General features: G+C 44.7%; 1 protein-coding gene across 1 annotated transcript in view; it reads left to right on the top strand.

Annotated features, from left to right (window-relative positions):
* Window positions 1–3,029: 3,029 nt before the first annotated feature.
* The window catches only part of wasf2 (WASP family member 2), a 31,536-nt gene continuing 8,367 nt past the window's right edge, over window positions 3,030–26,198 (top strand). Inside the window, exons 1-8 of the mRNA XM_080787477.1 lie at window positions 3,030–3,159; window positions 15,835–15,987; window positions 16,813–16,947; window positions 17,749–17,902; window positions 18,720–18,837; window positions 21,360–21,481; window positions 23,293–23,448; window positions 25,244–25,758. Coding sequence (XP_080643603.1) covers window positions 15,855–15,987; window positions 16,813–16,947; window positions 17,749–17,902; window positions 18,720–18,837; window positions 21,360–21,481; window positions 23,293–23,448; window positions 25,244–25,758 — 1,333 coding nt within the window. The 5' untranslated portion in view covers window positions 3,030–3,159; window positions 15,835–15,854. The remainder of the gene's footprint in view (window positions 3,160–15,834; window positions 15,988–16,812; window positions 16,948–17,748; window positions 17,903–18,719; window positions 18,838–21,359; window positions 21,482–23,292; window positions 23,449–25,243; window positions 25,759–26,198) is intronic.

Here is a 26,198-nt window from a genome sequence, read left to right as displayed (position 1 = left end):
CTTACTCGGATTTCGGGCGGATTTCAGACTATATAGCATTCGGAGATGAAATGAGAAGATGCTCTGATGATCGAAGGCTGCATAGCCGAAATGCGTAAGCGTTCCTTTTTGGTGTGTGTGTGTGTGTGTGTGTGCCAATAAAGAAATGGAAATGTGAGCACTTCTGTCCGCCGTTTATTTCATTTTTCGATGTGCTGCCTACCATTTTTGAATTCCTATTTTTTTAATCATTCGGAGAGACTAGGTGAGACGTGACCTTTGACACCATCTAAATGTCTCAATAGAAGAGCAGGGAGACACAAATACAACCACCCCAATTGTAGAGTAAGTTATATTGTACCAGGCCCGGAGTGGAACTCTAAATCAGGCCGGGCGCAGTGCGAGCGCTGACATTTTGGGGGCGCTTGGGGGACATTTTGGGGGCCTTTACAGCAATTTCACATGAGAAATGTACCCTCTGATGTTATTTATATTATTAACTTCTTCCCTCCATTAACATAAGATACACAACGTAGTTGTGCTGCAGCAACACTGCCTGAATTGAATTGAAATTGACTGTGGCTGGCCTGGCCTGAGCTTAGGGAGAGATTTTCTTTTTGCTGCACTGGGAGGCAGGCCACCGGGAATAGTCCCGGTCCTCCCGACGGCCAAACCGGGCCTGTATTGTACTAACATAGCCTATACTTGACATACAGTTATACTTTAGACAAAATATTATTTTTGCTGCGAAAGTGATATGCAATGTGGCCCCTCTGGAGTGAGTATGGAAATAGTGGCCCCTCTCCATCGTCACAGTTGCCCACCTCTGCTCTAGGCTATATACTGTATAAACCCTCTGTGCCTATTGCCTATATATTAATTAAATGATTAAACTTAATACTGCAATCAGACTGTCTTTGCCACATATTAGGCCCAGTCCACCACAGACCACACCACACCAAATATGCACAATGCAACTTGTTGCAATACTGTTGCAACTTGTTGCAATACTGTTAATGTAGTAGGCCTACAACAACAACTTATTTCAGTAACAATGGAGGAATGGAACACCTTTCCAGAATGGAATTTCCAGAACAATTGAGGTGGGTGGGTCACTTTCACTTTGTTTTTTACAGGGGTAGGCCTACTTAATGAAGTGCATGCTCATTAAATGACATGCATGGTTATTGTTTAATAGCCTTAGGCCTAATTCGCCTAGAGTAATCGTCATCATCATGGCTGAGTGAGTGGCTGCCGTTATAATGCCAGTCATTCCTCGGACGCGTTCCAACTCGCTGCTCACTCACTCAGTCAGCAGCAGAACAGAAGTACAGTCAGGAATGCTGCGCTGTGCGTGGAGCCTCCCTCCACCCACCTCCGTTACGCAAATTGCGGACAGATGTTTACCAGACCACCGGCCCGCCGCCCGCCGCCCGGCCCATGCAGGGTGGAGTAGGGCTCTCTAGATCATAGATCCCATAGGCTGGGAGGACGCCCGCGCTATGATTTGCGCTATGGTAAAAAAATAAAAAAATAATTCTCCTCAGATCACATCATGCATGATTTGATCTTTAATGAAATTACTTGATCATGCCCTGTAGAGCTGATTGAGACAGGACTGAGGATTTATTCATAGTACAAAATTCATCTTTAAAATCAAGTTAAAAGAACACCTTATGTAAACCATACTGCAGTAACCCTGCAGGGAAAAGAATAATTCTAATGTATAATGTGTTGAAAGTGATTTTTTTGCTATGTTTTTCTTTGTTTTTTATTTCTCCTATGTTTTTTATTTCTTATTTTATATTTAGTTTTACTATGTTTTATTTTGAGTTAGTGACAGTGTTTGTAAACAATTGTAAGTATTGCCTTTGTTAAATGTTAAATGTTTGTCTGTGTCGGACCCCAGGAAGACTATAGCTTTTGTCAAGGCAAAAGCTAATGGGGATCCTTATAAACAATAAACAATATATCCCAATATGTTATTATTTCATTTGTTTTATTTTTTAATAGATTGAATAGAATACTGACCCCCGTCCCCCCAGGCTATGGGACAGAGGCGTTGTTTTTTGTTTTTTACATGAACCCTTCCCATATCCCGTCTAACAAGGATCCAGAATGATTGACAGCCCGGAGAGCCAATAGATGCGGAGAAAGCCCAGTGCCTTGGCCAATCACAAGTTCACAAATCCGTGACTTCGCTCTCTGTGCGCGCGACACAGTAGAGAGCGCTGACGCCATGTCGGCTCATTTATAAGCGAATGTGGGCTCCTTCTTCTGTAAAGTTGCTAGTAATGAAAGCCTGGTACCGAGGCTAAGTTGCTAGTAAATAATATTGGCTGGGGTTGCAGTTTTTGGGGGCTTGTTTGTTTTTAAAGCAGCTTATTTGGGCTTGCTTTCTGATGATGATAGTTTAAACCAGTGGTTCTCAAACATTTTCTCCTCAAGGATTGCCAAATTATTATGCATTTGTCCACACAGACCCCCGCAATCTGAAAATATTTTGTGCAAGGGATGCCCCATATAATACCAGATGTCATGTGTGTTATTAAATTGTTTTCCACGATTCCTTCGAAAATAGCTAAAAATATATAACAAAAAAAATATTAGAAATGACAATAATATTCTTTTGAAAATAGCAGATATTGCGTTGACAAATATTTGCTTTGACGCTCATATTCACCTCATAGTAGTAAGTATTATTATTTTATTTTTTATTAGCACATGCATTCCATAAATTCCATACATAGGGCTGGACCACGCATGGACATATTTAACATTTCACGGTTTAATTTCTAATTGTTATAGTTATAGAGGGCTAGTGTAATGTTTTTAGGCATATAATAAGTCTTCTTACCAGCGATCCATCCTCCTTTTTAAATACCCCTTTATTAATAATAGTCGCTTTACCGGTAATTCTTTAGAGCTTGTGTTGTTTTCCTAGACGCCGTGTTGCTTATTTATCTCACACACTCACACGTTCTCTGGCAACCCTGGACCCAGACAGGGCAGCACCTCCACACACACATTAACACTGTATAGCTCCGTGTGTCAGTGCGTGTGTGTGTGAGTGTGTTTCTGTACACATTTCTGCTTTTACAAATCTTTAAACACACAGGACAACAACACAACAGCAGCCCGGGACTGGTGTTTTCAGCAAGAAGCGAGACACCGTTGACGGTAAGGCCGGCGGGGGGGTTTTCCTTTTTAAAACGATATACTTTTAGTTAGCGTGCTTAAAAAAAAAAAAAAAACGACCACGAAATGTTCATGTTTTGTTGGTTGTACCCGACCTAAACGACAGCTTATAGGGCGGGTTGGGTTGGAACTTACTTCCTGCTCTGACTCACAACACAAGGCCCAAAGAGAGAGAGAGAGAGAGGGCTCTCCCAAACGAAACGTAGCCTCTTTCGGTACCATTGGTTTAACCTTTTCTGTATTTGGGACGTCGGTACCGAGTCTACCGACGTCCCAAAATACAGAAAAGGGTAACCAAGGGGTCCAGGCAATAACTGTAGAGTGCCACTGTAAACCCCATGTTGTAAACTAGGCTTATAATACTACTGTGCCATTTGAACGTTCGTTTGTTTGTTTGTTTTTGTAAATAAGGAATTAATAATGGAATTTGACTTTGACACACAACAACACAGCTATTCTGTTCTGATTCAATTCAATTCAATTCAATTCAAAGGAGCTTCATAATTGGCACGAGAACACGTTTACATTGCCAAAGCAAGTGTCAACATATAATAAACAGTTGAAAATGGGGAAAGTATAAATGTATACATACAGTTGGAGTAGGTACAGTACAGCATTGTGTAAACTAAAGTACTCGATACTATTGTAGTGCTTATAGCTATTCTATTCAGATTCACTGTCTGTGGCCATAAATAACATTACAGTAGGCTATACGTCCCTATATACATGTACTGTACTGTATATGTATCCCTCAAGGCTATAGCATTCATCAAACTGGACATTTGTAATAAATTCCATTATAGCAGCAGAGTGGAAATAAAGATGACCGCACTCCACTTTCTGTCAGTGGAACTTAAAGCAGTCAGTGTCTGATTGTACAACAGGACACACAGTGTTTTGTTTTATAGACAGATTTTATAGACAGCATGTATACAGACAAGTGTTTGTGTATGCATATACTGTAGTACACTAACATACAGTGTGGGGCGACTGTGGCTCAGGTCGTACCAATGATCCGTGGGTCGGCGGCAGTTCGAATCCCGGCTCCTCCTCCTCCTGTGTACATGTCAAAGTGTCCTTGGGCAAGACACTGAACCCCAAATTGTGCTGGTTGGTGGTGGTGCCTTGCATGGCATTTCGCCACAATCGGTGTATGAATGTGTGTGTTTATTGTTTATTGTTTATAAGGATCCCCATTAGCTTTTGCCTTGACAAAAGCTAGTCTTCCTGGGGTCTGACACAGTGTGTGTGTGTGTGTGTGTGTGTGTGTGTGTGTGTGTGTGTGTGTGTGTGTGTGTGTGTGTGTGTGTGAATGGTTGAATGTATTAAATGCACTATGTAAAGCGCCTTGGATAAAGTCACCATATAAATGCCCCTTTTTAGTGTTGTGTACTACTAGCCATTGTAGGCTATGTCAGTCTGTGGTACAAATGGTACAGTGTCTTATCTGTGGACAGACAGCTGCAGGTTCTTCAACCAAGGACAGTACCCTAGTTGAGGGAGAGATGAAGCAGGGACCGCCCCCCAACACTACATATATTGTATATAAAACTGTGTTGCCGATTCAACTTTGTTCACATCCCATCACAATCACAACTGCAGCCTCACACCCTTCCCAATCTTCCGCCCTAGTCTGAGTGAAAACCCACCTCTTCAGACTCCACCATGGCCCGTAGCACTTGCCCTAGCCTAGCCCCTTTAGATAGCATTTTAAACAGACTTATAGCATGTTACGTAGACGGCACTAGAATTGCATTTTTATGTAGTCATAGCACTTTATAGTAGCCTACATATGTATAATACATGATATAGATTCTCCACTGTTACGTTCTTAGTTTACGCATATTTTCATGATAACTACTTTTTAGTTATGTGATGTATATTCCATGCTTTTTGTTATTCCTTAATGTAAATCGCTCTGGATTAAGAGCGTCTGCTAAATGCCTAAATTGTAAATTGTTCACATATTTCATCATAGGTGGCTCTGTAGACTTGACTGACTGCACTGTCATTGTGTTGTGCGTTGTGTTGGAGTCACCCCATCATGTGTATTTTCACACATTTATTAATATTAACCCAGAGTAATCTATAGTAGTAAGAGAGAGTGGCGACACTATAGCGTTGACTCCCATTCTAACAATGGAATGAGGAAGTGCTCATTCTATCTCAATGGGATAGTTCCAATGTTTGGAACTATAGCCCATAGCACCACCACCCAGATCAAAGCGTGACGCCACTCTTACTACATTACTCTGTATTAACCACCACTTAAACCAGCAATACTTAAACTATGGTCTGTTGAAGTGTTCCTCCCTAGTCATACAAACCTCTTTGCCGATGTGAGCTTGTAGATCTAATGTTCCCCTCATAATCATTCAATGTGGTTAATGCAAAACAAGAATGACTCACTGACTAACACTGATAACTGCCAGGTGCTTGAGTTGAGGCGTACTTCAGAGTATGGGTTTCTTTTTGTGACGTTCAGACTATGGGTTTTATTTCATGGGTAAGTCTCCCATTGGCTTTCGAGGCAGCCAATCATGAAATGGTGTCTACTAGCAAGAACATGTGTAGGCCTATAGTCCAGGTGCTTTTCAGGAAGGAAAAAAGGTTCCTCCTATCCAGAGTGTAGAGTAGGAGAGTAGCGACACACTATCTATTTTAACATTTGTCAAGTTGGTCACGTGGCCAAAAGCGGTGGACAGAAACTGGTCTACATGTTCTGTTGCCCCAACAGGGGCAGAAACAAGGCCACAACCACGCTATTTACACACACTACAACTCGCTTACAATTCGCAAACCTGGCAACACTGCTCTGTGTTCTCATAGGCCCACCAGGCCCGCCCCCACACTACTTCTTTCAGTCTCACAATCAGCCATCTTGCTTTTTAGGGCTCTCGCAGGATAACAGACAGAAGGAAGGGGAGAAATTATTGGCTCACTATTTTGCTTATCACTTCTAAATCCCTGTATTTACAAAATAAAACACTCAGCGATTCCCTTAGTTAAATCAACATTGTTCATTGTCACTACTTGGATTGTGCCGAAATATTTACATTACACGTATAGCTTTTGCTATTTTCGCCTGCCAGCCAATGCCGACTACACGCCTGCACACACACACACACACACACACACACACACACACACACAGGAATGGCTATACGGCGGCGAGACAGTGCAGCACGTTATAATTTTCAGTTTCATTAAATAACTGTCTTTCTCAGCGTGCGCACGTGCGCACACAACATTATTCAAGTGAAATGCGTAACGCCAATATTGGGCTCAACTACGTTCACTTAATGGGGCCAGTCCTTCACAGTGACACACGCGTTAGATGAACCACGCGACCGGGATGGTTTCTACCCCTCAATGTCGTGCATTTGCTGCGCCCTTCTAATGCTGCGCCACGCCTACTCTATACTGCTCCATGCGACTCGAACAGCGTCAGCAGCAGCAGCTCCGAGCCTCCGTCAGAAAGGCTGCCCACACCACTGCACAGCCCCACACCCAAATGAATCGAATGAATGAATAAGGCGCTTATATCGCTTTTGCTCAGTGGATGGGACATTTACATTAAAAGCAATCGGATGGACGCGTGGATAACGGCATGGTTGTGTCTGTGCAATCGGAGGGAAAGCTTCCATAATCCATATAGCTTCCATGCTAGCTGCTTCAGACACAGGGGAGGGGAGGGAGAAATAGTGCGAAATAGCGCTTATGCAACAATTACCCTTAAAACAAACACCTCAACTCGATGTCATTGTGAATAAGAATTTTGAGCGAAAAAAAGTGTGCGTGTGTGTGTGTGTGTGTGTGTGTGTGTGTGTGTGGGGGGGGGGGTGTGTGTGTGTCGCGTCGCCCTCCAGCTGCAATTGCGAGTGTGCGCAGGGCACACTACTGAGTTTAAAAACACAGCTGAAACATGAAGTGGAGTCTGTCCAACGACGTCGAGTCTGTGGGGGCTATATGAAGAATTAAATAGCCCCTTTTAGCCCCCATGAGGATTTTCGTGGACATTTTATATTAACATTACAGATTTTCTGGGAATTATTGACACTCTGTGACTCTGTCACAGACTGCATACTAGCGTATTTACACATGCTCTGGAATTCCGCCGGCTGTTCAGAGGTGTTAAAAGTACTCAAATGCTAATCGGGTTTCTTTTGTTTTCACCTAGCCAGGTATTATATGCCTACAGTACAGTGCCCATAGGCGGCGGGTGTGTAAGGCAGCAACACTGACACTTTCAGCGGAGTGACTCGAGAAAAGACCCATATCGTCCAAAATAGGCTAATCAGTCGTTGTCTGTGTATAGGCTAATTCATTGGTAAAAGTATGCTAAATAACTCAATTTTAGACCATTTGGGAAATAAATAAATCCGCGGCGGAAAGTACAATGTGCATGCACACAATATGTAAATAAATAAATGTGTTACATTTTCTTGCATAAACACAAAGAGCTGTTTCCATAACTGCACAAATTATTGCACATAACATGAGCAGCTGTTATAATAACATAACATGAGTAGCTCTTTGCCTGCCTGCCTGTCTGTCTGTCCATGAGTAGTTATTTGTCTGTCTGTCAATGAGTAGCTGTCTTACTGTCTGCCTGTCTATGAGTAGCTGTCTGCCTGCCTGTCTATGAGTAGCTGTCTGCCTGCCTGCCTGTCTGTCCAATTGTCCATGAGTAGCTGTCTGTCTGCCTGTCTGAGTAGCTGTCTGCCTGCCTGCCTAATTGTCCATGAGTAGCTGTCTGTCTGCCTGTCTATGAGTAGCTGTCTGCCTGCCTGCCTGCCTGCCTAATTGTCCATGAGTAGCTGTCTGTCTGCCTGTCTATGAGTAGCTGTCTGCCTTCCTGCCTGTCCAATTGTCCATGAGTAGCTGTCTGTCTGTCTATGAGTAGCTGTCTGCCTGCCTGCCTGTCCAATTGTCCATGAGTAGCTGTCTGTCTGTCTATGAGTAGCTGTCTGCCTTCCTGCCTGTCCAATTGTCCATGAGTAGCTGTCTGTCTGTCTATGAGTAGCTGTCTGCCTTCATGCCTGCCTGTCCAATTGTCCATGAGTAGCTGTCTGTCTGCCTGTCTATGAGTAGCTGTCTGCCTGCCTGCCTGTCCAATTCTCCATGAGTAGCTGTCTGTCTGCCTGTCTATGAGTAGCTGTCTGCCTGCCTGCCTGTCCAATTCTCCATGAGTAGCTGTCTGTCTGCCTGTCTATGAGTAGCTGTCTGCCTGCCTGTCCAATTCTCCATGAGTAGCTGTCTGTCTGCCTGTCTATGAGTAGCTGTCTGACTGCCTGCCTGTCCAATTATCCATGAGTAGCTGTCTGTCTGCCTGTCTATGAGTAGCTGTCTGCCTGCCTGCCAGCCAGCAAGTTGGTTAACAGAAAATAAATTGTTATGGCTGAGTAAAATAAAATACAATAAACACAATTTGCCTGAAAATAGATTACCCAGCTATGACCTTTTTCATGAAAAAAATGTAGTAGTGATATGGCTGACTGAGTAAAATAAAACAATCTACCTGAAAATAGATAGCTATAAGTGAAGAACTATTAATGGCAGCTGGGTTTCATCATTCAAATAAAATAGAATTCTGTCCGTTTAGCTATAAAATTATGTCAGGGAATAGGGATACACAGTATATGTCTTTCATTTGCATTGCATCTCCCCCCCCCGCCCCAAACTTTTATTTTCGTTCGAGTAATAGTACAACTCTAATAGTATTACTTATAATAATGTAATTAAAGATAACTTCATTCAGATTTATTTATTTTTATTTCATTTTCCAGATTTTTTTTTTCTTTTTTTTGGATTTTCATTGGTGGGCCAGTCATAATGGTCCCGCGGGCCTGATGTGGCCCGCGGGCCTGAGGTTGAGTATCACTGCTGCAGTGCTGTAGCCTACCCAAAGTACCAGTGAAAACATCAACTTATTTTTTCCCACCGCTGTGGGGGGGGGGGGGGGGGGGGGGGCTGCGGGGAGGCGGGGCTGCGGGTAGCCCCCATGAGGATCATCAGAACTATTCGGTTCTGAGTCTGTCAACTCCCGCAATTTCCTTCTTCCCATATTGCGCTGCAACGACACTAGGATTGAGCCCCCCGAAGGGGGGCGAAATTCTAGTGGGCTATAGTTCCAAACATTGCTCCTATGGCTGGAACTATCCCATTGAGATAGAATGAGCACTTCCTCATTCCATTGTTACAACGCTGGTGTCGCCACTCTCTTACTAAATTACTCTGCTCCTATCATGTAGTAAATCTGAGGACCACCCAACAGGGGGTCCCAGGTGGACCCCCTTTTGAAGACCCTGGTCCTCCTGGGGTACAGAAGGTGTTTGTTTGTGTACCAGTGTTGTTTTTGGCAGCTAATTTTAGTTTTAGTCATATAGTCTCTTTTTAGTTTCAGTCACATTATATAGTCACCCGGAATGTTTTAGTGTTAGTCTAGTTTTAGTCGACTAAATGTCATAAGATTTTAGTCGACTACATTTAATTTAGTCGACTAAAATGTATTTTGGCGGGCCTTGATGCTGTCGTAATGAGTGTTTTTACACTTGCTGAAGATAGCAGATCTACTGCTGCGACACGTTGTGAGCTTGTAGATCTGCTATTTTCAGCATGCAACCAAGTGTAAAATGACTTATACTGGATCTCTTGTCCACTAGTCCCTTCCTAACATCTTAGTCTAGTTTGTAGTTGTTGACGAAATTGTCAGTATATTTAGTCTTAGTTTTAGTCGTCATAGCTTAGTTATCATTTCGTTTCCGTGTAGTTTTCGTCAGTGAAAAAAAGATTAGTCGACGGACATTTTTTCGTCTTTAAGTTGTAGTCGACGAAAACAACGCTGTTGTGTACAGAAGGTCTTTGTGTACATACTGTACTACATATGACTGAAAGGGTTTACAGGAAGAGGAGAGGGTTGTACAGTAAACAATGTGAAGGGAAGTGGGCACCTTCATGTGAAATTGGCTATTTCCCCCCCCCCCCCCCCCCCTCATTGTAAAAGATGATAAAGCATTTAGGAAGTTGTTCTGAACTCTGAGGCAGCGGTCATCATCGGTCTCCGCGCGGACGTTTCTTTCTGAGCCTGGTTTCCTGATTCGCTGATATGTTCCGTGATTTGCTTTGACAAACAAACTATAACTCACAGACGGAACGCAGCGAGTCAGGCTGGAAAGTGGAAACCTTTAATTAATACCACGCTATAGACATTTACAGCCACCAGCTCAGTGTCCCTGAGACTGGGAGGTCGGGGTTCAATCCCCGGCCGGGTCATACCAAAGACTGTAAAAATGGGACCCAGTGCCTCCCTGCTTGACACTCAGCATCAAGGGTTGGATTGGGGTGTAAGTCCCTGTGACATACTAGCGTCATGTCCAGGGGGTGTACTTGTACATCAGGCTGCCTCACGCTACAGAAACAGGACATAGGCTCCTGCCCTATGGGCCTCATGGCTACAGAAACAGGACATAGGTTCCTGCCCTATGGGCCTCATGGCTACAGAAACTGGACATAGGTTCCTGCCCTATGGGCCTCATGGCTACAGAAACTGGACATAGGTTCCTGCCCTATGGGCCTCATGGCTACAGAAACAGGACATAGGTTCCTGCCCCTATGGGCCTCATGGCTACAGAAACTGGACATAGGTTCCTGCCCTATGGGCCTCATGGCTACAGAAACTGGACATAGGTTCCTGCCCTATGGGCCTCATGGCTACAGAAACTGGACATAGGTTCCTGCCCTATGGGCCTCATGGCTACAGAAACTGGACATAGGTTCCTGCCCTATGGGCCTCATGGCTCGGCAAGGCTACTTAGTACTTACTATAGACATTTCTGTCAAAATCCCTTTTTTTAGCCACAGACATACACATGAATGAGTTGACAATACCAAACAACACAAAGACCATAACATGTCTGTAACCGTGAGAGTGTACAGGTGGAACCAAATTGACTCTTATATGGGTTCCATTTGGTTCAATTTTTTTTACACTCTGAGAAACGCTTGAGAACCACTAGCACTAGTAAATCAGTGTCATGCTGCTGCCAGAATTGGCCAAAAATGGCCATTCAAATATTCCTTTTAACCCATTTTGACCTGAGATCAGATTCTAAAAATGTCTTCTACATCCTAACAGTTTTCTGAAAAAGCTATGTTTCTATGTCAGTCGTTCTTAGATTTTTCAAAAATAGCACACCTACAAGCTCGTAGCGCGCCACTCGGTGGCGCGCTATGAGCTTGTAGATCTGCTATTTCTCAATAGCTAAAGCAAAACATAATGCTAACACCAAAAAGGGGTTCCCGTCCCAAAATGGGTTTTAAATAACATTTTATTGTTATTGGTTTTTAAATTCGAATCTTAATTTAATTCATACATTCGATTATTCTTTAATTTTTTTTACATTCGAATATTCATTTGAATGTGGAATATTCGTTGGCAGCACTAATAACACATTACTGAAGAAAACCTGGACACTTTTGAGACGTTCAGTAATAATCTAAATAAGAACATTCTAAATTTAGAATGGCGTGTAAAAGAAGAACTTGACACGCACACGTCTGTACATGTATGGACATATGGATGACCCCTGAAGTAATGTACAGTAGGCATATACTGTACATGAGTCCCACTTCAACGACGTATAGGAGTTATAGGATTGAAGTGGGACTCATAAAATGTCCCTGGGACTCGTCTCTAAAAGACCATCCCTGCATCCTGGGACTCATTACATTGAAAACCTATTTTAACCCATTCTGAACGGGAACCCATTTTGGTGTGCTTTATGCTTATGCTATTGAAAAATAGCAGATCTACAAGCTCATAGCGCGCCACCGAGTGGCGCGCTACGAGCTTGTAGGTCTGCTATTTTTGAAAAATCGAAGAACGACTGACATTTTTTACAATCTGGTCTCAGGTCCGAATGGGTTAATCAGACCAGTGTGTGTCCAGTGGAAACCTCGTATGAATCTGATCTCAGGTCAGAATGGGTTAATCAGACCAGTGTGTGTCCAGTGGAAACCTCGTATGAATCTGATCTCAGGTCAGAATGTATTCATCAGGACCAGTGTGTGTCCAGTGGAAACCTCGTATGAATCTGATCTCAGGTCAGAATGGGTTAATCAGACCAGTGTGTGTCTGTCCAGTGGAAACCTCGTATGAATCTGATCTCGGGTCAGAATGGGTTAATATATCACTGCAGATATCATCTTGTGTTGTGTATAACTGTGTGTTTATACCAGACGGTTGCGTCTCCCACTTCCCCTCTCAAACGAGCATACAGACTCCACCTGCCCATGCACTTCCCACCTGTCAATCATAATTATCTGCCACTGTTTTATGATTATGAAGCGGATCAAAAGGAGAGAAGATGACTGCCCAACCTCCCCCCATACCCCCCTCCCTCCGAGTGATTTATTTGTATTTAGATGTTTTGGTACTTAACACCTGTAAATAGTTTTCATGTTTTTGAGGTATCTCGATTACTGTCATCATTGTGTTGTGAATGAATGCATTAATGGGACCCGAATGGAAACAAGACCGCAAGGTCTTTTTTCGGTGCTATCCTTTTGGATAAAAATGTGCTTTGACTGTACCATCATACCATGTACTGTTTTGCATTTGTTATTGTCTAATACAATAATCAATCAATCAATCAAAGCCTAAAGGGAAAACACAGAAATACTAATTGTAACGTTATAATGTTTCAATGCAACAAAACAAAAAAACGTAGTAAGTAAGTAGTAAGTAAATCATTAATCGCAGTTATTTGTGTTACAATTAATCGTCAACTTAACCAATATTCAGGACGGGAATACCTTTTGGTGTTCTATTAAGCATTATGTTATACTTTATAGCTATTGAAAAATAGCAGATCTACAAGCTCGTATAGCGCGGCACTCGGTGTCGTGCTACGAGCTTGGAGGTCTGCTATTTCTTTTTAAAGATCGTGAAAATGTGGCGCAAATCTTTTTGGATATATTTTCTTTCGGAGCAAACGTTTTTAGCTCAAATCTTTCGGCGGTCAAATACAGATAATTCTGGGGTTCCTTGACATGGAGACTGGTTGAGCACCGCTGACATAGAAACATATATGGTTTATCAGAAATCTGTTAGGATTTAGAAGACGTGTAATAATCGTGATGGCTCTAACAATATGGGGCGTGTTTGTGCTTCTGCTGTCTCTGTACATTTGTGATGCTGCACTGGAGAAGAACATTATAAGCATGCATGATGACCTCACAGTACAGTACAGTACAGTACCCTGGCATTAAAAAGACTTGTAATTTGACATTACCCAAAAAAACGAGGGAAGAGCGAGGGAACATTGCAGAGTATACTGTAGTAATACTTTAACTGCAAAGCTTCGCTCAGAGTCACCGTGTCAGCTGTAGGGACTGGAGTAGCAATCATTTCTGACTCCTTCCTTTAACCCATTCTGACCTGAGATCAGATTCTAAAAATGTCTTCTACATCCTGACAGTTTTCATTCTGACCTGAGATCAGATTCTAAAAATGTCTTCTACATCCTGACAGTTTTCTGAAAAAGCTATGTTTCTATGTCAGTCGTTCTTCGATTTTTCTAAAATAGCAGACCTACAAGCTCATAGCGCGCCACTCGGTGGCGCGCTATGAGCTTGTAGATCTGCTGTTTTTCAATAGCTAAAGCATAACATAATGCTAGGGACGGGAGTAGCAATCATTTCTGACTCCTTCCTTTAACCCATTCTGACCTGAGATCAGATTCTAAAAATGTCTTCTACTAAATCCTGACAGTTTTCTGAAAAAGCTATGTTTCTATATGTCAGTCGTTCTTCGATTTTTCTAAAATAGCAGACCTACAAGCTCGTAGCGCGCCACTCGGCGGCGCGCTATGAGCTTGTAGATCTGCTGTTTTTCAATAGCTAAAGCATAACGTAATGCTAGGGACGGGAGTAGCAATCATTTCTGACTCCTTGCTTTAGAGAAGGGTCCTTTAGGGAGCGGTCATTGGTCAGTGTTGCCATGTCTGCTTGTTATAAGCGACTTCTGGGGCTTTTGTTTCTGTGAAAATGTGGGTTTTTGTTTCGTGTAGTTGCTCTATTTGGGCCACATTGATGTATTGTCCACCAACACCCCCCCCCCCCCTAACACCTGCACCAAATCGGTGTTAAAATATTCAAAACAATATCCAAAATGTTTCACTTTTGAAAATATCTACATAGATCTCAGTTCATAATCTTTTGGGCTCGTTTTCATAGACCTAGGCCGTGGCTTCTTTCTCTCGCAAAATCTGGCAACTCTGGTCACTGCATAGATAGCATCTGACTTGTGTGTGTGTGTGTGTGTGTGTTACACTTGACTGTAGTTCTCTCTGGAAGTGATTTTATGAGTGCTCACTAAACTGTGGTGGGATTGGAATGACTTAAAGGACAACTTTAGGTTTTTTTCAACCAATGCTCATGTTTCTTGCAGGGGTCTAGTAGGACTATATTAAATAAGAAAATAATAAATCGCTATAACATTTTGTACATTTTGGTCCATTTGTACAGTCAGTCAGTCAACCACTTGCTTGTCATATCATCATACTCAGGCAAAAGTCTTACCGGTAAATTATAAAACATTGTGTTTGTTGTCATGATTTGTCACAACTCGAGTTGGCTTTGTAAATACACTTTGACATGTAGACAGGAGGAGGAGGAGCCGGGATTCGAACCGCCGACCCATGGATCATTGGACGACCTGCTCTACCTTTTGAGCCACAGTCGCCCCCGACAGTACAGCACACTAACCTTGGTTCTGTTCCCTTAGGGCCCGGTCCAGTCGACACCACCATGCCTCTGGTGACCAGGAAGCTGTACGAACCTTGGTTCTGTTCCCCTAGGGCCCGGTCCAGTCGACACCATGCCTCTGGTGACCAGGAAGCTATACTAACCTTGGTTCTGTTCCCTCAGGGCCCGGTCCAGTCGACACCACCATGCCTCTGGTGACCAGGAAGCTATACTAACCTTGGTTCTGTTCCCCTAGGGCCCGGTCCAGTCGACACCACCATGCCTCTGGTGACCAGGAAGCTGTACTAACCTTGGTTCTGTTCCCTTAGGGCCCGGTCCAGTCGGCACCATGCCCCCGGTTGACCAGGAAGCTGTACTAACCTTGGTTCTGTTCCCTTAGGGCCCGGTCCAGTCGACCATCACCATGCCTCTGGTGACCAGGAAGCTATACTAACCTTGGTTCTGTTCCCTTAGGGCCCGGTCCAGTCGACACCACCATGCCTCTGGTGACCAGGAAGCTATACTAACCTTGGTTCTGTTCCTCTAGGGCCCGGTCCAGTCGACACCATGCCTCTGGTGACCAGGAAGCTGTACTAACCTTGGTTCTGTTCCCCTAGGGCCCGGTCCAGTCGACACCACCATGCCTCTGGTGACCAGGAACCTGTACTAACCTTGGTTCTGTTCCCTCAGGGCCCGGTCCAGTCGACACCACCATGCCTCTGGTGACCAGGAAGCTGTACTAACCTTGGTTCTGTTCCCCTAGGGCCCGGTCCAGTCGACACCACCATGCCTCTGGTGACCAGGAAGCTGTACTAACCTTGGTTCTGTTCCCTTAGGGCCCGGTCCAGTCGACACCACCATGCCTCTGGTGACCAGGAACCTGTACTAACCTTGGTTCTGTTCCCTTAGGGCCCGGTCCAGTCGACACCATGCCTCTGGTGACCAGGAACATCGAGCCGCGTCATGTGTGCCGCCAGACCATCCCCACGGCCGTGCGCAGCGAGCTGGAGTGTGTCACCAACATCAGCCTGGCCAACATCATCCGCCAGCTGGGCAGCCTGAGTGAGTCTCTGTGGCGGTGTGTGTGTGTGTGTGTGTGTGTGTGTGTGTGTGTGTGTGGCCCAACACACACCGGGTGCGCAGCGACGTTGGCACAGCCTGGAAAATACGCCTGGAAAATAGAACAGTGGCGTATAGGAGCGTCAGGCGAGGCGTGAACGCGCGTCGGACGCCGCCGGTGTGGGATAGAGGTTCATTGAAAATAACGGAGGCGGCTGTTTTGACCTGCAGCGTTCGCAGACGGTGTGTGCAGGGAGTGTGAGTGTGAGAGCGTGCGTCTGCGTTTAGTGTGTTGACGTGCATCAGTGTTGATTTTGACAGCACATTGTGATTTATTAAGTCATTTGAAATGTTTAGAGGGACACCTCTTCACCCTTTTTGCAAAACAAATATAGGTTAATGGTGTTTTAGAAAGATTTAGAACACTTTCCTGGGGGTCTTTATGTGTGTAATATGTGGTTTTAGATTTTCGCAGTGTCCATGATGTCTAATGGACACTGGGCTCAGTCACGTCCTACCTGGACTACAATTCCCACAATGCTTTGGTGCATTGCTCCTCCTTGTGGATAGGGGGAGTCCAGGAAGGAAGTGAGACCAGTGTCTGTGACATCATGGACAATCTAAAATAATCTATGTGACTATAATCGAGCATTCTAGCTGATCTTGCTGATCTCTTTTCTTTTTTTTTTAGTCGGCACCAGAAAGGTCGACTAGTGGATTTACTAGTCGACTAGTTGAATAGTCGACTAGTTGCTTAAAGTGTGTGTGTGTGTGTGTGTGTGTGTGTGTGTGTGTGTGTGTGTGTGTGTGCGCGCGTGCTCCCCATAGGTAAGTATGCGGAGGATGTGTTCGGCGAGCTGTTTGTCCAGGCCGGGGCGTTCGCCATCCGAGTGAACACTCTGGGAGAGAGAGTGGACCGTCTACAGGTCAAAGTCACCAAGCTGGACCCCAAAGAGGAGGAAGGTGAGACCACTGGAACTAGTGTTATTACGTCATATACAGTCTCTATACTGCCTCCCCCTGGCCAGCCGGGGCGCCTGATGGAGGGGAAAGGAACTGGTCTCTATACTGCCTCCCCCTGGCCAGCCGGGGAGCCTGATGGAGGGGAAAGGAACTGGTTGGAATAACGTGTTCCTTCCACGCGCTATACGTCCAACCAGGGAAACTCCCCCCTGTCAGGTGTAAAGGAGCAACTTGGACACTCAGGCATGAAGGAAGCATGAGTTCAAGTCCGTTGCTCTCCCCTTGTCCCCCATATATGGGGACTAGGTTGGTGGAGGGTGTGTAGAGCCCAGGATCACATTAGATGATTGACACAGGGGTGAAAAATGGGTTACAAAATCGTGGGATAAAAAATATCAGGTTGCGTTTTAAGCAGCATACCCTATCTGTGCCAAGACGTAAAGTTGCATTATTTTAAAAAAGCATATTTTTTCCCAAGATTATTATTATAATCTAAAAGTATAATCTATTTTTCCTAAAAGTTGTCCTATTCTTCCTAAAAGTCGTCCTATTTTTCATAAAAAGTCACCCTATTTTGTCCTAAAAGTCGTCCTATTTTTTCTGACTTGATGTCCAGGGTTTTCAGGCCTTGGTGTCGTCTTAATGCCAGATTTTACACTTTGGTTATCATTAGACTTTACTGACAGAAACGTAGAATTGTCCTCAAATATAAATGGGTTAATTCATGGCCCCCTCTCTCTCTCTCTCTCCCTCTTCGCTGTTGTCTCTCTCTCTCCCTCTTCTCTGTTGTCTCTCTCTCAGTCTCCTTGCAGGCCATCACCACCCGTAAGGCGTTCCGCAGTAATCTGACCCAGGACCAGCAGCTGTTCAAGAGGCCCTCTCTGCCCATGCCCCTCCAGGACACCTACGTGACCTGTGACCCTCCTCCGCCCCTCAACAACCTCAGCCAGTACAGGTACGTGACCTGTGACCCTTGACCTGTGACCCTCCTCCGCCTCTCAACAACCTCAGCCAGTACAGGTACAGGAAAACGCACGCGCCGCGTTGTAAGGTTTTTAGGTTTATTTATTTAGCACGTAGTACAAAAAATAGACAATAACATATCAAAGAACAAAAATACAATGCAAGGAAGGGAAGAAGCCAGCTGGCTTATTTGGAATCCTTTCCTGTATGGAAGAGGTCATTGGTTTAAACAGATTAAAAGTTCATAAAGAACAGCACAAAAGTCTACAAGTTGGCAAAGGGGGGCAGCTGTGCAGTAAAGAAATAAAAACACAGACTGCACAAAAAACGGAAATAAACAATACAACAAACGCACAAAAGAAAATATAACACATCAAGGTAAAACATGTAATCTACAGAGAGGAAAAAATAAGATATTTCTTTAGATATTTTTTGAAAATTGGCTATAAGGATAATGAGGATTTAAGTGAAGCATCTACTATCTAGGGGAGTTCCATAGATGAGGGCCTCTAAATGTGATGAAAGATTGATGTTTGGACGTGCGATAATAGGGTAATTCAAAATGACCTCTTTGCCTTGTGGGGTAGGAGTGAATGTCAGAAGTAACACGGAAACATTGAGGATTGCACGACAGGCGCTCCTTTAGGCCGTGGAGCGATGCGATCCCTTTTCATATCAATAAACTTCCGTCTTTTGGACAATACTTCGTCTCTGGGGCGCTGGCTGGGTGTTACTAATAGAAAGGACAAAGAACTTCGTCCCGGGCGATGGGGTGTTAAATGTGTGTGTGTGTGTGTGTGTGACCTCAGGGACGATGGGAAGGAGGCTCTGAAGTTCTACACCGACCCGTCGTACTTCTTTGAATTGTGGAAGGAGAAGATGCTGCAGGACACCAAGGACATCATGAAGGAGAGACGCAAGCACAGGGTAACACACGCGCACACACACACACACACACACACACACACACACACACACACACACACACACACACACACACACACACACCAAGGACATCATGAAGGAGAGACGCAAGCACAGGGTAATGCACGCACACACACACACTAGGGCATTAACATAATAATCGACTAGTCGACTAGCAAAACACTAGTCGACACAGTTAATTGACATCCGATTATTCGCTAATATGATTTTTAATATTTTTATTTTTTATTTTTATTTAGCTTTTCTACAGCAGACATGCAGGCATGCAGCTGTGAGCTCGGTTGTTTTATTTGGTAGTTCGCCAACTTCAGTACTAATCCATTCCTGGCTGATTGTTTTCATATCATATACAAGCCTATACTGTACGTGGGTTTTGCCCACGTACAGTATAGGCTTGTATATGATATGATATAGGTGACGGCGGATCGGCGGTGGCACTATAGCAGCATTCAAGACAGTTTTTCTTTGGGGAAAAGCATAATGCATATGCCTCATAGGCTCATACGCTCAATGGGGACAACTACAGTGTGTAAATACTTTTACTATTGGTGAGTTTATTACTGTAGTTTGTTCAACAAGTTAGATTGGAGACGTGTCGTCCGGTACAGTAAAGTATAGCAGGAGTTCCTCCTCACTCTGCCCAATATTATCCAGTTTGGTGACAGTCAAACTACAGTAGCTCTTGCCGTGATTTCATGTTTCTTCATGCTTATCCAACAAACAAAAAAAACCGCTATGCCGCACAATCATAGTTATAATAGTCGCGATGAAGTTAAGTAGTTAATAATAATAATAATAAAACTTTATTTGTATGGCAGCTTTCATGACATGAAATGCAGCTCAAAGTGCTTTACAGAACAATGGAGAATAAAAGAAAAGCAAGGCAACGACATTAAAAAACAAGCAGTAATGCAGTACAGTGAGGACATGAATAACAAAATAAATAAAAATAAAAGATCAATTAAAAGCAATGTTGTAGAAGTGGGTCTAGAGCTGAGCTTTAAAAATGTCTACAGAGGCTGCCTGTCGAAGGTACAGTGGGAGTTTGTTCCATGCCGACGGCCCGTAGAAGCAAAAAGCTGCTTCCCCGTATTTTTTAGTTGCCATTTTTTTTGGCAAAGCGAGCAGGCCAGCAGTGGAAGACCTTAGGGGTCGGTTTGGGACATATTTAGGCAGGCAGTCATGTAGGTAGGAAGGTGCGAGACCATTGAGAGCTTTATAGACAAGTAAAATAATTTTAAAATCAATCCTAAAAACAACCGGAAGCCAGTGCAGTGATGCCAAAACTGGAGTAATATGTTCTCTCATCTTAGTTCTAGTTAAAACTCTGGCTGCTGCATTTTGGACAAGTTGTAATCTGTCAGTTGTTTTCTTAGGCAGTTGATCATCTTCATAGCCTGGCAGCCTGCTTGCTAGCAAACCTAATATGTAATCATAACCTCCTCCTAGCTCGTAGCTCCTTCTAAAAACCAAAGGAACTGTGGTTGTAACTTGTTCTTGAACATTTAGGATTGTATGAAAAACATTGCATGGTTCATTCCTCCTCCTCCACTCTCCAACTGAACATAGTGAACAAACATTGTGAACAACGTAACGTAACTGCTCCGTAGAAAGGTCTTGCCCATCAAAAATAGCAGATCTACAAGCTCACAACGCGTCCATCCGTGAGTCATTGTGGACTTGCAACTTTGACTTGAAACAGCTGAGCTAATTTCGGCCAATCAGAGCGGCATTCAGTGTATTCTAGTAAGAGAGTGGCCACACTAGCGTTGACTCCCACTCTAACAATGGAATGGGGAAGTGCTCATTCTATCTCAATGGGATAGTTCCAATGTTTGGAACTATAGCCCATACAGTAGGTACCCGCTTTGTCTCAATGGGATAGTTCCAATGTGTGGAACTATAGCCCATAGGTGTCGCCACTCTCTTAGTACTATTCCACTCGGCCTGCATTCACCGGCTCTGTTTTGCTTCACTCGCTGGCTGTTTCAGAACACGACGTTTTAATGCTCGATTGGATGGAATAAATATATTTTACCGCCGACTAATCGACTATAAATATTTGTTTTTGATGGTAGTCGAGTCGACTATCAAAAATCACGCTTGGTTAATACTCAAACACACAGACACACACACACCAAGGACATCATGAAGGAGAGACGCAAGCACAGGGTACAGGGCACACACACACACACATACACACACACACACATACACACACACACACACACACACGCCAAGGACATCATGAAGGAGATGCACGCACACACACACACAGACTGGCAGTCGACAAACATTAGCAATGATTTGGTCATTAATCATTTATAGTCTTATCACAGGAAAGCATGAAGTACTCTGTCCTTAACTCTGTCTGTCTGTCCTTAACGCTGTCTGTCTGTCTGTCTCTCTCTCATCCCTCCCCCCCATCTCCCCCCTCTCCCCCCTCCCCCTCCCATCCTTCTCTACCCCCTCCCCCTCCCCCCCCCCCCCCCCCCTGTGAGCAGAGGGAGAAGAAGGACAACCTGAACCCTCGCACGCTGAACCCGCGCAAGATCAAGACCAGGAAGGAGGAGTGGGAGCGCCTCAAGATGGGGGAGGAGTTCGTGGAGCCCAAGTATGACACCATGTGAGTATCTGTGAGAGAGAGAGAGATGAGAGAGAGACACCATGTGAGTATTTCCCTTCTATGACTCCAACGGAGAGTCTGAAGCAAGAGCAGTCGCTGAGGTTTATATGATGAACATATTGTAGGCCAGAAAAGGGCAGTTGTGTTGTAGTACAATGCGTTGGCCTCAGGAGGGAGACAAAGAATCAGTAGGGAAGCTGAAAGGGAAGACTGTGAAGTAGGCACGCTGAGAGGGAGACGGCTTAGGAGAGATGGATAGTCTCTTAAGCACTGTTACCTGCCACTGTATAACATCAGAACTGTGCTGGACTGACTCACACTATAGTAGCGTGAGGCAGTACACCCAGTTAAAAATTTCAATTCAATTTAAAGGGCTTTATTGGCATGAGAAAACATACGTTTTTATACATTGCCAAAGCAAAAGGCTCCCCCTGGACGTGACGCTAGTATGTCACAGGGACTTACCCCCCAATCCAACCCTTGATGCTGAGTACCATGGAAGCAGGGAGGGACTGGGTCTTATTTTTAAGAGTCTTTGGGTATGAGTCGTATGACCCGGCCAGGGATATCACCCCAGTCCCAGGGCAGACACTCTAACCACAAGGCCATTGAGTCGGTCACACTAAAGGTCAGAATGCTGCCTGAACTGGGGAAAAACCAGCTTGAATACAGCCTGAACTGGGAAAGAACCAGCTTAAATACAGCCTGAACTGGGGAAAAAAACAGCTTGAATACAGCCTGAACTGGGGAAAAAAACAGCTTGAATACAGCCTGAACTGGGGAAAAAAACAGCTTGAATACAGCCTGAACTGGGGGAAAAACAGCTTGAATACAGCCTGAACTGGGGAAAAACAGCTTGAATACAGCCTGAACTGGGAAAAACAGCTTGAATACAGCCTGAACTGGGAAAAACGGCTTGAATACAGCCTGAACTGGGGAAAAACCAGCTTGAATACAGCCTGAACTGGGAAAGAACCAGCTTAAATACAGCCTGAACTGGGGAAAAACAGCTTGAATACAGCCTGAACTGGGGAAAAACAGCTTGTTAGTTAGTTAGTGGAAGAGTACAGCCTCTGTCACGGTCTATCTATGACTTGGCCACCGTGTCCACAGAAGTGTGCGTTCAAGAGGAATGTGTCCACAGAATGTGCACGCAACTGACTCAAATAATATATACATAATATGGATAAAAGCGGAGAAAAGTGGGTGCATGAATATGCTTTTTCTTTTTTTTTTTTTTTGTATGAACACAGTCCTGATGATTCACGTTCGGACACATACCAACATTCTTGCAACATGTCTCGGGTTTAAATTCGGTGCAAATACCAACATATTTGCGACAGGACTCAAAGGTTTAAATACGGACGCATGCCAACATATTTGCAACATAAGTCTGCAAGGTTTAAATTGGCCTAAAGGTTGTGGATCACTTCTTCCTTCCTGGCTCCTGTTCTTGTACTTTTTTTTAATCGGTTCTGGAATGAAAACAACCAGGAAGAAAACAGAGAACACCATGTGGGTTTAGTTGGCCATGCCTTGCTTTACAAATACAGTTTTATTGGACAAAATCCTCAGGACGGTTTGGAGGTGTGTTGTCCGTTCCTGTATTGGACAAAATCCTCAGGACAGTTTGGAGGTGTGAGGCCTCCCCCCCCCCCCGAGGGGTCGCGACCCCCTGGCCTAAAACAGTGGTTTTTCATATACCCTTTATGAAATAAACCATATAACCTATCGAAAATAATTTGCCGTCAAAAAATCAGCACAGCATCAAAATAACATAAATAACAACAACACATGCCATGTTTTCCCAGGAACTCCCAGGACGGCATGAACGGCAGCATTGGATCCGCAGACGGATTCACTTCGGACGGACTGGAGCTGGGCTCGGGATCCTATTTCGAACCCGGTTCCCCTCTCCCTCCGCCCGCTCCGGACGACTACCTGCCCCCACCACCACCGGACATGTCGTAAGAACACACACACACACACACGCACACACACACTCGCACACTGGTCTGCGCTACATGAATGAACCATTGTAAAGCGCTTTGAGTAAAGGGCAGTCCATACTGTCTCCGACCATCAAACTTATTGAATAATAAGCAAATCACACCAGCGTCTCTATTTCCTGCGGCAGCTTAAGAAGTTCAAAGTCAGCCAAGCAGCCATGACTCACTTCTACAGGGCCACTATTGAAAGTGTTCTCACCTTCTCCATGCTTGTCTGGTTTGGTCACACAACCTCTCAAGACAAATCAAAGCTGGAAAGAGTAGTACGTCGCGCATCAAAAAACAGAGGATGTAGGCAGCCTCCCTACACTTTCCTCACTCTATTCCACCAGAATAATCAGGAAGGCAAATAAAACCATTGCAGACAACTGCCATCCTGCACATCACCTCTTCAATCTCCTCCCATCAGGCAGGAGATATAGAAGTATCCAGAGCTCAACATGTCGCTTCAGGGATAGCACTTACCCCGTAGCCATTAGACATCTGAACTCATAGATATATGCATATAGCACTTTAAAAAAACTGGATGTAATTTCCTATGCTGCTGGTTGTCTGTATATGTTGAGTATGAACCAAGACAAATTCATATCATCAATAAATTATTGAATCTTGAATCTTTTCGTCGGAATGCTCCGGTACAAACTACAACATGACGTCACTCGCAACTTCTGAAACGCATTCCTCCGAAAAAATTTAAGTCTGATCTTTCCGACGAAAAGTTCGGTGGTCTGAGACAGTATGGACTGCCCTTAAGCACTCTCTGCATAGAAAAGTGTTATAAAATGCCTTTTTTTTCACGATTTTTGTAACCCCATTTAATTTTTTCATCCAGTGCCAATGACTGGCTGTAATTCTGGGCTCTACCCACCCTCCCTCTGACAACCTGGGGAGAGCCCTGAACTGATCACTTTTAGTTTTTTTTTTTTACCATCCTTTTAATCGTGGTTTTAGTTTTTTTAATCTCAGTTTTAAATTGTCACAATAAACCTGGATTAATGTCAATCCTGTTGCACCACCACCTTAAACTTTAATTTAAGTATCAATAAGGGATTCATTCTAAACTAGCAGGAGAGGTGGTTTAAATGTATACATGGCAGCATACTGTCTACCAGATGGCTTCATGAATACGAAAGAGCACCTCAAACCCACCAGCTAAACTTATACGTCTGTTTTTTAGTGAGCGAACAGGGATTTTTTGCTGCAGGCACAATATTGAAACATAAGCTGCTGTCCATATTCTCAAATGTGAGTCACCGCAGTGTGGGGGGGGGGCCAGCCATGTTTGTTGTCTGACGCTGTTGAGTGACAGGGCTGACGGCCAATCAGCTGCTGTGATCAGATTTCCGAACCGAACGACACTAACGCCGCCGTGGGCAGAGAGACTCCAGACCTGAAGCGCCAGAACATGTTTTCTTAACCCTTTTGGTGTTTTAGCATTATGTTATAATATAGCTATTGAAAAATAGCAGATCTACAAGCTTGTAGGTCTGCTATTTTCGAAAAATCAAAGAACGACTGATATAGAAACATAGCTTTTTCAGAAAACTGTCATTTTTTAAAATCTGATCTCGGGTCAGAATGGTAAACTGTCAGGATGTAGAAGACATTTTTAGAATCTGATCTCAGGTCAGAATGGGTTAATGGGGGCGTGGCTAGCGGTTCAGGGCTGGAGCCAGGCTAGCCCTTTGGCCAACAAAACGTCAAAGCACGTTCTTGACGTTTTCTCGTGTGTTTCGTGTCTTTGTTCCTTTAGGTACGGCGACGGCGGCTACAGCGCCCCCGCCAAGCAGCGGGCCAGCGTCCTGAGCCCCAACCACCCTCCCCCCGCCCCGCCCACCCCCGCGCAGAGCGGCGGCGTTGGCGGCCGTCCCAACGTGGCCCCTCCCCCCGCCCCGCCTCCCCCGCCCCCCTCCTCCTTCGGGGGAGCCCCTCCCCCTCCTCCACCGCCCATGGGCGGCTTCGACGCCCCGGCCCCTCCCCCTCTCGCCTCCCCCCCGGCCGCCACTGGCTACCCCTCCTCCCCACCGGCACCCCCACCCCCACCTCCTCCAATGGGGGGAGGAGGAGCCATGGTGGCTCCTCCCCCTCCGCCGCCCCCCGGGGCCAGCGGCCCCCCTCCTCCTCCTCCTCCCCCGCCTCCCCCCTGCCCTCCTCCCCCGGCCTCTGGGCCCCCCGCCCCCCTCTTCACCCCCTCCTCCTCCACCCCCAAGCCCAAACCGCAGCCTGAGATCGACCCCCGCAGTGACCTGCTGAGCGCCATTCGATCAGGTGAGTTTTTCCTCACGGTGTTATTTTGAGGGGTGCACAGCACACCGCTCAGAGCCCTGACGTCAAATAATTTGGAGCGATCCCACTTTTAGACCAGTGCAGCCCATGCGTAATTCCAGGCTTTCATTTTTCGCGCAGACGAAATGAAAGCCTGGGTATCGAGGCTAGTCCCTTCCTAAGATTTCAGTCCAGATTTTATTTCTTTACGCAATTGTCAGTATATTTAGTCTTAGTTTTAGTCACCATAGCTTAGTTTCCATTTAGTTTTCGTTGGTGGAAAAAGGTAGTCAACGAACATTTGTGACCAGATTTGACTGCGATTTTTCTAAATGAGTTAATAGCACAGGCAGACTCTTCATATACTAGAGCATGTCTGAAATAAGTGTCAGAGCTGAAATAGACACGTCAATATGAAATAAATGCTTAAACATGTAGCTATA

Source organism: Protomyctophum bolini (assembly GCF_963924005.1).
Source record: "Protomyctophum bolini genome assembly, chromosome: 17".
In the NCBI taxonomy this organism is placed as follows: Eukaryota; Metazoa; Chordata; class Actinopteri; order Myctophiformes; family Myctophidae; genus Protomyctophum; species Protomyctophum bolini.
Note: the sequence above shows the minus strand (reverse complement) of the source record. Positions and strands in the feature narration are given on the sequence as shown.